Consider the following 16,553-nt stretch of genomic DNA (forward strand, 5'->3'; position numbering starts at 1 on the left):
TTATAGATTCAATGCCATCCCCATCAAGCTACCAATGACTTTCTTCACAGAATTGGAAAAAACTACTTGAAAGTTCATATGGAACCAAAAAAGAGCCCGCATCGCCAAGTCAATCCTAAGCCAAAAGAACAAAGCTGGAGGCATCACCCTACCTGACTTCAAACTATACTACAAGGCTACAGTAACCAAAACAGCATGGTACTGGTACCACAACAGAGACATAGATCAATGGAACAGAACAGAGCCCTCAGAAATGATGCTGCATAGCTGCAACTATCTGATCTTTGACAAACCTGACAAAAACAAGAAATGGGGAAAGGATTCCCTATTTAATAAATGGTGCTGGGAAAACTGGCTAGCCATATGTAGAAAGCTGCAACTGGATCCCTTCCTTACACCTTATACAAAAATTAATTCAAGATGGATTAAAGACTTATATGTTAGACCTAAAACCATTAAAATCCTCTATATTATTTCTTACAAAAGAAAATGAATAGAAAATTATCTCAATAAAATTTTTAATAAATAACATGCACAATCATATTGGCATCAATGGCAAAACTAGGGTGATGGACATTTATTTGCAAAAATATTTACCATCTTCTTATTATAGTGCATAAAGAAAAATGTAATTTATAATACCAAGTATAACTTAACTATACCAGCTTCTGGACTTTGTAAGGAAGATAATATTCTTATTTATTTTTGTTTGTCTGCAAATCTTCTAATGACAAAGTTGTGCATACAGAATTAATTGTAATTATTTTGTAGATAGTGTTTTATACTAAACAGCTCTTATCATAGTAATTTTATGTTATCAGGTAAACTTCCTCATTATAAACTACTATTCTTCAGATCATCTCAAAAATTTTTACATTTTGCAAGATTTAAATCGAACTGAAATTTGACCTGGACAATCACAATAAACATATACAAACACAAAAACTTTTGTATTACAATATTCTGGATCAAAAATTTAGTTTAAATGGTCTGAGATGTCATACTTACAGTATTTATAACTTTAAAGTTATTTTACTAAACATCAGTGTGAATAGATATTTTACTGTCAGTTGGAGGGTTATCATAATTTCATGCAGTGACTAGTTATTGAACAACTGCACTGCTGCTCTTAAGGATAAATAATTAATATTTCTAGCATTATATTTTATGACATAATAATTTGGTGATGACTAACTTCCTGACTGTCTCTTTTACATCTTTATTCCTGAGGCTATAGATCAAGGGGTTCAGCATGGGAATGACCACTGTGTAAAAGACAGAGGCCACCTTGACCATGAGCCATGAACTTTTGGAGTTAGGAACACAGTAGAGTAAAAGGATAGTCCCATGGAAAATGGTAATGGCGGTCAGGTGGGAGGCACACGTGGAGAACGCTTTCTTGCGCCCCCCAGTGGAAGGCATCTTCATGACAGTGATAAAAATGAAAGCATAGGAAGTGAGAATGATCACCAGGCTGCTTATTTCATTGAATGTGGCAGAAACTAAAATGACCTTCTGGCTCATGTAGGGGTCAGAGTAGGACACAGCAACAATGGCGACATGCTCACAAACAAAGTTATTAATGAAGTTAGTCCTACAAAAAGATAAAGTCAACAGAAAGTATGTGTATGTTAAGGAACAAACTAAACTCCAAGAGTATGATGCAGCCACTAACAAGGAGCAAAGCCTCTGGGACATTGCAACCGTGTAAAGCAGAGGGTTACACACTGCCACGAATCTGTCATAGGCCATCGCTGCCAGCATGAATGTTTCTGTCACCACAAATATACAGGCAAAGAAGAATTGCATGATGCATCCTGTGAAGGAGATGGTTCTGTCTTCCACAACCAAGTTCTCCAGCAGTTTTGGCGTAACTGTGGTGGAATAACAGAAACCAACAAAGGACAAGTGGCTGAGGAAAAAGTACATGGGGGTGTGAAGTTTGGGGTTGATCTTGATGACCATGATCATGCCCAGATTCCCCAGCACAGTGATTGTGTAGATGGTCAGGAAGACCAGGAACAGGGGCGTCTGAAGGTCTGGATATTCTGAGAAGACCCAGAGAATGAAAGTGACTCCAGCAGTCTGATTTTTTTTGAATCCTATGGAAAAAAATAAGAAAGTTGATCCAGAGAAGTAGAAACCAATATGTGCAATAAGAAACAGAAAGGAAGAAATACTGAGAGACTTAGTGGGTCTTTATTAAGAGTGTTGCTGAAAATTCTAGGTTTGCACTGTTAAATTATTTCAAAAGGTAGAGTACTTACATAAAAATTACAAGTTGAATAGGATTATTTTGTGAACGTAATAATAAAAAACAAAATTAAGACAGGAATAACAAAACAGGGTATACCTTCCTATATTTCAGATAATAAGACAGCAGGCTTCATGAGAAGAGTCACTTTAAGTTTGCATGAATCTGAGATAAGTGCAAATATTTCTGTTGGAGGAAATATATACTTTTCTACAGTTTCATTCCTGCCGTACCTCTAAAGCTATGAGACAGTTAACTTACAACTCTTAACAAACTGTAAAATGTTAACATTCCTGTAAAATGGTAAATTTAACATTTTATTGGTGGTTTTATTTTTAACACCCTTGTCATTCCCTGTAATCCAATACTTTTAACACATTCTGGAGCTGTGTTGCACTAATATGCTAATCTTTCTCATGCATGTCCAACTCAACTTGAAAACATTTTCATGTTATTTTTAATGATGTATTATATCACTTATGAGAAGATTATTGCAACAAAATATGTGATGTATGTTTCTGTTGTGATAAAATAGTTGAAGCAATTTTAAATGAAAAGTTTTTCATTTTCTGATGTGGCAAATCTCAGAAGATAGGTAGGTGACAAACAATAATAAACATGAAAGTACTGAGTACTGCAAATAAATATTAGTTTTTAGGAAAAGTACATTCTGTCCTTTTGATTTAAGTTTAAAGCTTTGCCAAGAATAAGTGTCAGGAAGACCCATCTCAAACAGGACACCATAATATTCTTTGAATATGCCTTGATGCCACTAGGCATTTCCTTAATGGTAAAATATGATAATATATTCATGATATAAAATTTAAATCAGTAGAATGGAAGCAGAAAGATTGCTAACGAATGTAGCGGTTATAGACACGGTATAAAGCATATTAGATATTCACTTTTATATTTATTAGAATTATAGCTAATTAGTGTGGTTTCAGAAACCTTAAGTAGTTATTGAAATTAGGCCTATATCAGACAGCTATCAACATATGGACACATTTGTGAATACAAAGCAGAGAATCAGTTTCCTGAACCCACACAATGGAAGTACTGTAGAATTTTATTTTTGGCTTTAGTCTAAGTCATAACTATATTTTCCCCATTCTCCTTTATGTTTTTCTATTACACAGTAGCTTTCTCTAGTTCCCACAAGCTTGTGCCTGTAGGAAAGATATCTTCCAAAAGGACCAATTACTCAGCAATTTCCCTGAAACAATTATTTATAAAAATCTTAACACTATATAATTAGATTATGACTGTATTTCCCAGTCACTGTCCTCAATTTGAAATATCCTTTGCAACATTGCAAGAATAATTTTCTGTAATCACTTTAACCTGAGAGCCAAGGACTTTAACAATTCCAAATGTTTTTTATTGATGAATGCATGAAAACTGAATTGTGCAGCCTGGATTTTCCCAAACTGCTTAGATCTAGATATTCAATCTCATTACCACTAACACATTCTTCTCAAAGTCATGATAGGTGTATCAAGTTGTTATAGAGCACATGCTTATTTACATAAAGTTTACATAAAAGTCACTTTTATAATGCTTTATTTTACCATCTACTGTTATAAAGATTACTCATTATTTCTTCTCCTCTGTATATATTGCAAACATTAGTGCTTGTAACTCACAGTTACCATAAACCATATCCTATCATTTACAGATTTGGTTATTAGTCTCACTTATCTCCTCAGAAAGTATAGAAAGTTTAAAGGTAAGGCCAATTTTGCTTTATTCTTCTTTATTTGCCAAAGTATTGATTTCATTGCTGGGTACATGGTGGGAGCCTAATGAGAAAACCAGAATTGATATCATTTGAAAGAGAGAAGGAATCAGCATATGACAACATAGGTCCTCTGCTTGTTGAATGAACAAAGTGGATTTGGGGGCACTTCAACCTGCAAGTGTGTTTGTCTCATACTAAGATTACCAGAACTCAGTATTTTCCTTCTGAAATAAAATTAAAAAAAACTAAATCAACTCACCTAAATACAGAGGCATTTGAGTGATTCGTTTACTGAAGGATCTTTTGCTGAAATTAACGAACTCCAATAATGCTCCCGCTTAGTACTTAATTAATAGAAACAAACTTGAAAACAACAGTATAAGTTTCGAGAGTATATTTCCTTGAAGATTTTAAATGTTACTTTTTTACCCAACCTATTAAGACAACTGACAGATAGTAGAGATAAGGTCACATCGAGAAACTAAGTCCTAGCACCAAACTGTGTCACAAATATATGCCCCCAAGGCCTTGGGGACCTCGTGACTAGGGAATATCACTGAAATATTGCCTTGGAGGCTACCGTTTGAGCAATTAAATATAACACTGTCCCATGTGATATCTTGTTTGTATAATGCCTTTCTAAAGCCCTTGACATTTGTCTTACCAACTCCACTTAATTAATCGTAATAGTGAATGTATCTTGACTTTACATAGGTGTAAAATACAAATGTGAAAGGGAAAAATCAGCTATAAAACAGTAGTCCAGAGATAGCTATCATTACCTCATGTTGAATTTATTTTCTCTTTTTATGAAGATATATTTATGTTATTATATGTTGAAATACAGAGCTGCCTAAATAATGCTACATCATTTATTTATCCTTTGTTAGCAATACAAACTTCATTGGGTAGTCACACCATTTTTTTTAATAGAAAACAATTTGTGTTTGCCTTTTTTAAATATGGCTAAATGATCTTCAGATGTTTATGCTGACTATTGAATCTGGAAAAAACTGGGTTGCATGTTTCTAAAAATAAACCAGTTTATGGAAAATGCCACTTTATGGAAAGGATGATATATCCATTAATTTCAGTACTCTATCTAGCATGCTTTTAAAGAATAAAAATTTATTTCTCACTAGTGCAGGTCCAAAATGCACTCCTAAACATTGGGCATCTCTGCTACATGTTAGTAATGCAGAGGCTCATGTTCCTTTCTACTTGTGTTTCACCATCATCATGGTACATCTGAGGTTATGGTTGTATTTTGCATGTGAGGAAGAGGGAATCATGCAACACCCCTTTAAATGTGTCTTCAGAAAAAAGCTCGTTCCATTGTAGAGGACCTCATATAGCACATAGGGAAATCAAGGGCAAAAGAGCTGATGGTGTCTCAGACACGATACAACTAAGGAACTACAGATAGAAAAGCAATAGGAATCTGTTCATTGAGTATATTCGCCCGTGGTTTCCTTTTCTTGTAGTATCTTTGTCTGTCTTTGTTATCAACATAATGCCAGTTCCATAAAATGAGTCTCAAAGTGTTCTCACTTCTTTAATTGTTGGAATTTTTTAGAAAGATTAGTGTTTGTACTTTTTATATGTTTGGTAGAATTCACAAGTGAAACCGTCTTGTCCCGCATTTTCTTTATTAGGAGGTTTTTGATTACTGATTCAATCTTGTTATTAGTCTTTGATCTGTTCAGAGTTTCTATTTCTTCATGATTCAGTCATTGTAGGTTGTATATTTCTAAAAATTTTTTTATTTCTTATAAGTCATCCAATTTGTAGGAATACAATTGTTCATAGTGGTCAATTTTGATTCTTCTTAATTTCTATGGCATTGGTCAGTTAGATGCAATGTTTCCTCTTTCATTTCTGATTATATTTGAGTCTTCTCTTTTTCTTCTTGGTCCACCTATTATTTGGCCAATTATGTTTACATTTTTTTAAAAACCTGAGTTTTATTGATTTATTCTATTGTTTTTTATATTACTTATCTCATTTATTTCTGTCCTAACATTTATTATTTCCATCTTCTGTTAACTTTATGCTTCACATCCCATGGTCATGGATTAAAAAACTTAATGTTGTTAAAATGTTCATTCTACTCAAATATATGTAACGATTTAATTCAATGTCAATTAAAATCACATAGATCTAGATTTCTTTTCTATTTTTACAAAATAGAATAGAAAACTAAAATTTTTGTAAACATAGAAAAGATCAAATCAGCTAAAGGAAACAAGAAAAAAAGAGAAAAATGCTGAATGCATCACTCTTCCTGATTTCAAAATATATTACAAAATTGCAATAAATAAAATAGTATTGTAATGGCATATAAACAGACACATAGACCATTGGGCAGAATAGAAAGCCCAGACATAACTCACACACATACAGACATCTAACCGTTAACAAATGTACCAAGAATACATAATGGGAAAAAGGATAGTCTCTTCAACAAATGGTGTTAGGAAAACTGGATATCCACATGCAAAAGAATGACATCAGACCCTCTTCTGACATGATACACAAAAATCAACTCAAAAAAGATTAAAAAATTAAATATAGGGTCATTAACTGTAAAATGCCTAGAGGAAAATATAGGGGAAAATCTTCCTGACACTGGTTTTGTCCATTATTTCTTGAACATGGCAACAAAAACACAAACAATAAAAGTGAAAATAGGTTAGTGGAACTGTATCAAACTAAAAAGTTGCACAGCAAAAGAAACAATCAACAGAGTGAAAAGGCAACCTATGAAATGGAAGAAAATATTTGCAAATCATATGTTTTATAAGAAGTTAATATGTGAAATATATAAGGAACTCCTACAATTCAACAAGACAAGGGAAATACCCAATTAAAACAGGCAAAGGACTTAAATAGACATTTCTCTATTATGGACATACAGATGGACAATATGTACATGAAAAGATGATGAAATCACCAGTCATCTGGGAATTACAAGACAAAACCACAATGAGCTATCACCTCATACCTTTTAGTATGGCTATGATGAAACATAATAATAATAATTAGTGTTGCGAGGATGTGGAGATATAGGACGCTTGTCCATTGTTGATGGGCATATAAAGTGGTGCACCCACCATGGGAAACATATCAACATTCCTTAAAATATTAAAACTAGAATTAGTATATGACCCAGCAATCTCACTTTTGGGTATATAACCAAAAGAACTGTAATCCAGATCTTGAAGAGATATCTACAGTGCTGTGTTCACTCCAGCATTATTCACAATACTCAAAATATGGAAGCAATCTAAACGCCCATTGACAGATAAATGGACACAAAAAATCTGGTATATACATAAAATGGAATATTATTCAGCCTTAAAAAGAAGGGAATCCTGCTATATGTGACAGCAGAAATAAACCTGGAGGGCCTTATGCTAAATTAGATACATGAGCAACAGAAGTACAAATATGTTCTTGATAATGACAGGAGGCAGAGAAATTCTAGGCAGACAGGGGCAGGTCATTGGCAAAACCCCACCTTCAAGCCAAAAAGCCTGAAACCCGTGGCCCAAAGTGAGAATTTTCATCCCTATGTGTCTTCTCTCTCCTGATTGGTTCTTTCTGAATAATGTGTTTTTACCAATTGAATGTTCTTTTCCAAAACTACCTATGGCTCACCCTACCCCCATCCTGTGCTTATAAGACCCCAGACCCAGCTAGCAGAGAAAAGTGGCTGAACCTCAGGAAGAAGTGGTTGGACGTCAGAGAGAGGTGACTTTGACTTCAGAGACAGTGGCTGGATGAAGCAACTTGACTTCAGAAAAGAAAGGCTGAGAGGCGGATTGACTTCAGGGGACAGCAACCTTCCCTTCCCATCCTCTTTCCAGCTCCTCCCTCTCTATTGAGAGCAGCTTTCATCATTTGATAAAATTCTCCACATTCGCCATCCTTCAATTCGTCCACATGACCTCATTCGTCTTGGGCACCGGACAAAAATTCAGGATGCACCAGATGTGGGTACCTAAAAGGTTTGTCACCCTGGCCCTTTGCCCTTACTGGTGAAAGGCAATTTCCTCATGTGATGAGGTAAAGGGCCCATTGAGCTGGTAACACATGGCTGTCTGCAGAAAGCACAGCTAAGAGAGCATTTTAACACACCCTCTGGGGTCTGGGGGTCACAAGCACCCCACCTGGATACTGCCCTGTGGTTCATATGGAGTTTGCTCCTGCTGGCACCAAAGCAGCTGGTTCTGCACTTGCTCACTCCAGTTCCTGCACTCTTTCACTTGCACACTCCCTTCAGCAAGGGGTTGAGCAAGGCAGGCTGAGTAAACAAGGCACCACCGTTGCAAGACCTGTGAAGGGGTCAAGAAAATGTCCTACATTATTATGATTCTACTTATATGAAGTATCTAAAAGAGCCAAACTCATAGAAGCAGAGAGTAGAAAGGTGTTTGCCAGGGCCTAGGGGGAGGAGGAAATTGGGAGCTGTTGTTCAAGGGGTACACACTTTCAGTTATGCAAGATGAATAAGTTCTACAGATCTGTTATACAACGTAGTTTATGATGAAATAACATGGAAAAAATACATAATTATTTTTAACTCTAAATGAAATTTAGTGTGTTTTTAATTATGAAAGTAGATCACAAACCATAGTACTGTTAGCAATACTCTAACCATATAAATCACAGATATATTTTTATTATTTATATATTATAACCTATCTAAAAATATTACTATGATCATCCTTATTCCAAATTATAGTAGTTAATATGCATGTATGTAGATATTATCTAATATGGATAATAAAGCACAAATATTATACAAGTCCATACAAGTTAATATTTTTAATATTTGGTAATTTTATATAAATATAATATGTTCGATTTATATTTATATCTATTTTATTTTTAATTGTTTTTCTAAAGAAGATCTCATATGCTTCACCAGACTATGAAAGGTGTTTCTAAGGCCAAAAAGCTATTACAGAAACTTAATAAATTTTGTGACATCTGTGAGGAACTGATACAACTTGCAGCAAAGATAGAGATATAGACAACATTAAAAAAGCTAGAGAGAAAACTTCAAAATATATATCTAAAAGTTTTGGAAAGCGATATATTAGTGGATGATGTGACCACAGGGAATGAAAACTTCTGAAAACTAGTATTTGTGCCTTTTTAAAATATTCGTTATTTTTAAAACTTCAAGCAATCACAGTGTGTAAATTGATATTTAATTTACATTCCCTTGAAAACATATACTGTTAGAATATTTTTGTGAGATTATTATCCATCCATATATTTTTACAAAGTAATTGCACATTAGTCTATTTTAATTTAATTTTCTTATTATTTGTTAGATATATATTTAGTAATTGACAACTCTATATATTGTTAATATGTAATCCCAGTCTACAGATAATTACTTCTAATCTATGGGTTGTCTCTTCTTTTGATAATGATCTATTTTGATGATAAGCAGCTTTCAATTATTGACAGTCTCATTTGTCAATTTTCATATAGATAATCTCCTGTTCTTTATTCCAGAGGCCTTAGTGTTTCAGCTGTTATGGTTAATTAATTTGATAATAAATATCGAATTAATTTTCTATGGAGAGAGGCAGGAGATGAGGTTATTTTCCCCCATTCAATTATCCAGTTTTTTTCAGATACATTTTCAAAGATCAATTGATTATATGCTTCTTGGATTATATCTGGATTCTATTTTATTTATTCTATTATCGTCTCAATTTGTCTGTCTTTATACCTAAACCACACTGGTTTGTTTCCTTTTGTTTTATAGTAAACCTTCAATTCCTCCAATCATTTTCTTTTAAAAATATTTTTGGGTATTTCACTTACTTTGCATTTCTATATATATTATTACACAAATCCAGAATATCTGTTTTTCAAAACACACTCTAAAGAGGATGAAAGATAAGCCACATATTCAAAGAAATGTTTCAAATCACACATTTGAGGAGAAAAAAAGTTGTATCTATAATATATAAATAATTATCAAGCCCCAATAATAAGAAAAGAATTGAAATTAAAAATAGGCAGAGCATTTGAACATAGACTTTACCAAAAAAATACAAATAACCAATAATCACATGAAAATATATTCAACTTAATTACTTATTAGATGAATGCAAACAGAAATCCAATAAGATACTATTACATACTTATAAGAATTTCTAAGATTGAAATTAATGACCATATAGTTATTTGTCCAAGATGGGGAACAATCAGAATTATCATACCCGGCTAGTAGCATTTTAAATGGTATAGCCACTTTAAAGATCATTTGGAAATTCCTTAAGAAGTTAAAGGTACACCTACCATATGACTCGGCTATCTCTCCTAGGTACTTGTAAAAGGAAACAAAAGTGCTGTATGTGCCTCTAAAAAGATTCCGACAGAAATGTTCATAGCCATCTTACTGTAATAAGCCCGTTTTCTTCAAAGTTATTGTTTTGTTTTCTCCTACAACATAGAAAGCTAATTATAGTTTACAAATTATAATTTACCTAATATCTATCACATTTTTTTCAAATAGAATTTTAAATCCAAGGACCTTTAGAATGTGCCAAGTATAGTTCATTTTATACTGTTTTCACATTCTCTAAATGCATTTTTCTTTTTCTTAAAATGTTTTTATTAACATACACACAACCTATTAATGTACTTGGCTGGAACATTTATTTAAGTGTATATGTCCTCTGTTTGATGAACAATTAGAAGTTAAATAAATTATGCAATACTATAGTTATATAATATGATTTGTTAAAAATATTTTTATGTATTGCTAAACATCAGATAAATGGCTTAGGTTAAATAGTTTTATAATAAACTTTATAGTAAAGGAAATTGCCATTTTTATTTGAACATGAAAGTCAGGAATACAGGAACCATGACATATGGAAATTTACCAAGACTTTGTCTTTCCTCTTAAACATTAACTATCAACAGCAAGTGACAATCGAAAAAAAACAGTCATTTAGTTAAGTCGATTAAATGTCTCATCAATTTTTAGAAGACTTTTGTCAAACTATGACAAAAATTTATCTGGAATAAGAAGGATAATTTCCCATTAAATAAAATTTCCCAACAATTTAGATATATAGAAATAGTAGGCAGAATCCTCCATTCCTCTGTGTATCTACATTATTTGCCACGTAACTTTTCAATTCTATAATAAGAGGCAGATACCCTTCCTCAGTCATTAACTTTGAGTCCAGCAATGTGATTCTCTTTGCCTAAAATAATGCTAAAAAACATGAGGCGAATGGAAGCTTGAACTAGCTTTTGTTGTACAATTCCCCTTGTGACTCACCCATCAATACTGGAAGAAAATACTCCAGCTAGCCCAATGGTTCAGAGGACCACAGATACAGAGGCAGAGCTACTTAATCGTTATGTAGGTCTATGAGTTCCTGTTAGACCCGTTAGACTAGATAATGTTAACCAAGATGCACCAGCTGATATTATCAGGACTGCCAAATCAATTGACAAAAAATTAATAATTACCTAATGTTATGTATCACTGACATTTATGGTATTCTGTTATGGATCAAATTTATAACTTATATGAAAATCAAGATTGTCATGAATGACAAATTCAGATTTCAAAATGTCTATTTCTAAAATATGTGGCTATTTTCATTTTTTGATATATTATGAACAATGATCAAATAAAATTTTATGTTAACCAATACAATTTTACCAAACAATATTCTGGACTTTGTGGGCAGACTTATGCCTTATACACACTTATAATATACCAATGTGCCCTATGTGGAATTAAATAAATATTACTTTTAAACTTAGTGTCTGAGTGCTGAACATGTCTTAGCTTACTGTATTCTGTTTGCTATATCTTCCTTCATGGTAAGCTATAAATTTTCAGAACAAATCTACAAGCCCATTCTCCAACAACTGAAAAAGAACAGAAGGTTAACTGAGCAACAAAAGGGTTATGTATATTAACTCAGAAATCTTTACATGACAAATTCTGTTTAATGATAAGTTAAATCATTAGAGATTAAATTACTGTATTACTTGTTAGCTAATCTACTAGAATTTAAGTAGATGTCAAATAACCAGTTAACTAGGGGTTACATTAAGTACATGCACTGCTTTACTGTTTGAAAAAGGAATTTGGATTGTTAGCAATTCTACAACTTTTGGGCAGTTCTGCACAATATTATTGAATAGGAATAAGTACATCTTCTAGATTTTACAATATGAGACATAATAATTTGGTAATGAGTAACCTCCTGTCTCTTTTACATCTTTCTTCCTGAGGCTATAGATCAAGGGGTTCAGCATAGGAATGACCACTGTGTAAAAGACAGAGGTCACCTTGACCATGAGCCATGAACTTTTGGAGTTAGGAACACAGTAGAGGAAAAGGATAGTCCCATGGAAAATGGTAATGGCGGTCAGGTGGGAGGCACACGTGGAGAGCGCTTTCTTTCGCCCCCCAGTGGAAGGCATCTTCACGACAGTGATAAAAATGAAAGCATAGGAAGTGAAAATCATCATCAGACTGCTTATTTCATCGAATGTGGCCAGAAACTAAAGTGATCTCCTGGCTCACATAGGGGTCAGAGCAAAACACAGCAACAATGGCAGCGTGCTCACAGACAAAGTTATTAATGATATTATTTCCTCTGAAGGATAATTCCAGTAGAAAGTAGGTAAGTGTCAGGGAACAGACTATCCCCCAAGAGTGTGATGTGGCCACCAACACGGAGCAAAGCCTCTGGGACATTGCAACTGTGTAGAGAAGAGAGTTACACACCACCACATATCGGTCATAGGCCATCACTGCCAGCATGAATGTTTCTGTCCCTACAAATATGCAGACAAAGAAGAATTGCATGATGCACCCTGTGAAGGAAATAGTTCTATCTTCCACAACCAAGTTTTCCAGCAGTTTTGGTGTAACTGTGGTGGAATAACAGAAATCAACAAAGGACAAGTGGCTGAGGAAAAAGTACATGGGGGTGTGGAGTTTGGGGCTGATCCTGATGACCATGATCATGCCCAGGTTTCCCAGCACAGTGACTGTGTAGATGGTCAGGAAGACCAGGAACAGAGGCATCTGAAGGTCTGGATATTCTGAGAAGCCCAAGAGGATGAAGGTGACTTCAGAAGTCTGATTTTCTTGGTCCCTGGGACAAAATAGGGAAGTTGATTCAGAGATGCAAGAAGAAATATTTGGACAAGGCCAAGTAAAATGAAGAAATGTTGAGAGGTTTAGTGATTATCTATAAAAAGACTTATGAATGTGCTTAGTTTCAACAATTACGTTGTTTCAAAAGCTAGAATTTGCTAATATCACAATTATACAGTGCATATAAAATGTATGTCAATGTAATAATAAAATATGGGAACTGAGAGAGGAAGAACAAAAGTGCAGTTGGCTCTGGTATATTTTAAACGATCCAGTTCAGTAGCCTCAGAGGCAACTGGCTTCATGAGAAGGGCCAGTCTACCTTTTGCATGAGTCAGAGTTTAGTGAAAATGCTTATCATGGAGGAAGATAAGCATTTCCATTTTATTTCATTTCAATATAATGCTTATTTTGAGTTTCGGTAATTTTTTCACTTCTTCACCTAGTAAATGATGAGAACTTGGAACTCCAAAAAGGAAATTAATGATGGAGTAAAATGATCATTACATTTTTGTAACAGTTGTTTCTATAGCTATTTCTGAATTTCCCTTTCCAATGACCTCCCTACATTTAATCACACATTTATTTCCACATATTTCAGATTCTTCCTGTATAATGTGAATGATGCACTTGATCAGCCAGATTTATATAATTATTGAAAAAATGAAAAAATCTGTTACCTTTTCTTGATATATTATAATATCAGATATTTAGAATGATTTGGTTTGGGAGCAAACAATAATAATACATCCAGATCATTTTTATTATTCTGAAATACTTTCTGCCACAACATTCTCAGGTGATCAAAATTCAGTTCTCCTCCAAATCTTCAAAGATGAGACATCACTTCCAGAAGAATTACAATGGTTTTTATTTGGTTAGGACATTTTTGTTTTGTTTTGTTTGCATTGAATTGCTTGCAATAGACACACAGATAATCTTTCCGATATCCTACACTTTTAGTTTCTTCATCTTTTCCAACAATTTTATCTCAACTTGACTCATTCATCATGGTCATAGTAGTTATGTAATTATCAGTAACTATAAACCCTGAAAAATATCAATATTATGCAACGTTTGTAATATATATTTTACTCATGTTTTCTTCTTTGCCATTTCAACAAATTGTTGTCCTACAATAAAATAATATTAATGAGGGCAAATATGGAAGGCTAGGACATAGTAGGTTCTCAACAATCTTTATTGAATAAATGAATGTATATATGAGTGAATAAATCTAGCCACATATTGTACATGTATTGGGGTAAAAGTTTATAATAATACTAAAGAAGCTGGACTTGCCTATTAAATCAGGACCACATTGTAAACTCACAATGCACTGAGGCACACCCTGAGTCCTACAGAACAAGTAGCTATAGTGAAACCCCATAAGACCTAAGCATCTTGAATTAGAATAAAACAAGGAGAGTTAGAAGGGAAAATGAGGCATTGGATGTTTTTTAAATGTTCTGAGTTCATTCAAAATAATTCAACTACTGTTTTGTGCCAGTTTAATCCAGACACCATGTCATGACTGCTTACTGAAAGCCAAAAAAAGCAGTAGGCATAAAAAGAACACCATTCCACACAGCATTCTGTAAAAATTCTATGCTTTATCATTAGCTGAAATTAAACACTCTATAGTTTACACAGAGTTGTTACAATGTTTAGCCTCCAAGACAATATACTGCATGCACCTATATTTTGCAGAAAACATAAGTGCATGCAGTATATATATATATATATATATATATATATATATATGTAAAATATTCTATATAGAGAGAATTATATAGGTTAGGGTTAGGGTTACATATAAAAGTATTTTATGTATAACTTACATATCCATGCGGTTTCTTTCTTTAATTGCTCTTTTAAATTCACTTCATTTGACACCTGTGATTTGATTATCTACATTTGTTGTTATTTTCTAAACTCATGTTTTAGTTTGACACAAAACTCATTGAGTGCAAATTTCCTAACTGAACACACTTTTTCAAGCATTTTCCGATATATATATTCTTTCCTAAGGATGTTCTAACAAACTCTGAGCAGGCTGAGCTTGAAAAGAAAATCATTTCCATCAAAGATATGGATTTTATAATATATATTCAACTTATTGTTACCCAAACACCCTTTCTATGTGTGGCACTTTTCAACCCACTTCCTACACTCTATTTCTTTACTGAAAGACTTGGGGCCAAAGTTCACAATCTCCCATTTAGCCCCAGGAAGTGTCACCCTTGTTGAGCTGAATGAGGGCTCAAGGTGCTGTGCACAAGCTTTCCCTCTTTTGTAGTGACACCCAACGTGGCTATCCGATTGTGCATTTGCTATGTACTCAGCACTGTAATAGGCATTTTAGAAACTATCAAATTATAAAATATTGGCCTTGACCTCAAAACTTTTTTTCTAAGAATTATTCCAAGGAATAATGCAAGTATTTGCAAATTATACAATATAGCATACAATTCTTATTACTTATTGAAACTAAAGTTTGTGACCATAAAAAGAAGAAGAATATTGTGATAAAAAGAATACAGGCAAATTAATATTAATAAATATGGTGAAAGATAATATTCCTAGTTAACAGAATGGCAGTTAGATTTACATATGGGTTTGCCTCCTGCAGATTATTGGAACACACTTTTTTCCTTCTAAAGTTATATAAAGTAAGAATTGAAAAACTCACTTAAGTGCAGAAGGAATTGACTTATTCATTTACTAACGCTTCTTTTGCAAAGATTAGTGGACTCCAGGAAAGTTCCTGTGGAGAACTAAAAAAAAAAAAAAAAAAAGCAAATCGCAATAAAAGTGGCAGGCAGGAGTTTGTAATATATTTCAATAAATGTTTCAATTATAGAGGGGTGGAGCCAAGATGGCTGAAAGGAACAGCTCTGGTCCACAGCTCCCAGCGTGAGTGACACAGAAGATGGGTGATTTCTGCGTTTCTGTTTGAGATACCGGGTTCATTTCACTAGGGTGTGCCAAACAGTGGGTGCAGGGCAGTCGGTGCAACACACTGTGCACCAGCTGAAGCAGGGCGAGGCATTGCCTCACTTGGGAAGTGCAAGGGGTCAGAGAGTTCCCTTTCCTAGTCAAAGAAAGGGGTGCACCTGGAAAATCGGGTCAGTCCCACCCTAATACTGCACTTTTCCAACAGGCTTGGAAAATGGCACACCAGGAGATTGTGTCCCGCACCTGGCTCAGAGGGTCCTATGCCCATGGAGTCTCACTGATTGCTAGCACAGCAGTCTGAGATCAAACTGCAAGGTGTCAGCGAGGCTGGGGGAGGGGCGCCCACCATTGCCCAAGCTTGTTAGGTAAACAAAGCAGCCAGGAAGCTCAAACTGGGTGGAGCCCAACACAGCTCAAGGAGGCCTGCCTGTCTC

The 16,553-nt window shown here is 34.2% G+C and overlaps 2 protein-coding genes across 2 annotated transcripts; both read right to left on the minus strand.

Moving 5' to 3' along the window:
* Positions 1 to 1,158: 1,158 nt before the first annotated feature.
* Positions 1,159 to 8,092, minus strand: LOC129488550 (olfactory receptor 5D13). The gene is made up of 3 exons (XM_055290929.1): positions 8,034 to 8,092; positions 4,256 to 4,284; positions 1,159 to 2,102 (listed from the first exon to the last, which is right to left on the minus strand). Exons 1-3 carry the CDS (start codon positions 8,090 to 8,092, stop codon positions 1,159 to 1,161), a joined length of 1,032 nt encoding a protein of 343 aa, XP_055146904.1.
* A 60-nt stretch (positions 8,093 to 8,152) lies between these two features.
* Positions 8,153 to 16,213, minus strand: LOC129488556 (olfactory receptor 5D13-like). The gene is given in 6 exon segments (XM_063638661.1): positions 8,153 to 8,332; positions 12,273 to 12,557; positions 12,559 to 13,159; positions 15,326 to 15,508; positions 15,891 to 15,938; positions 16,140 to 16,213. Coding segments are annotated over 6 exon segments (1,371 nt in total).
* Between the last annotated feature and the right edge of the window lie 340 nt (positions 16,214 to 16,553).

This window comes from Symphalangus syndactylus, chromosome 1 (genome assembly GCF_028878055.3).
Source record: "Symphalangus syndactylus isolate Jambi chromosome 1, NHGRI_mSymSyn1-v2.1_pri, whole genome shotgun sequence".
Lineage (NCBI taxonomy): Eukaryota > Metazoa > Chordata > Mammalia > Primates > Hylobatidae > Symphalangus > Symphalangus syndactylus.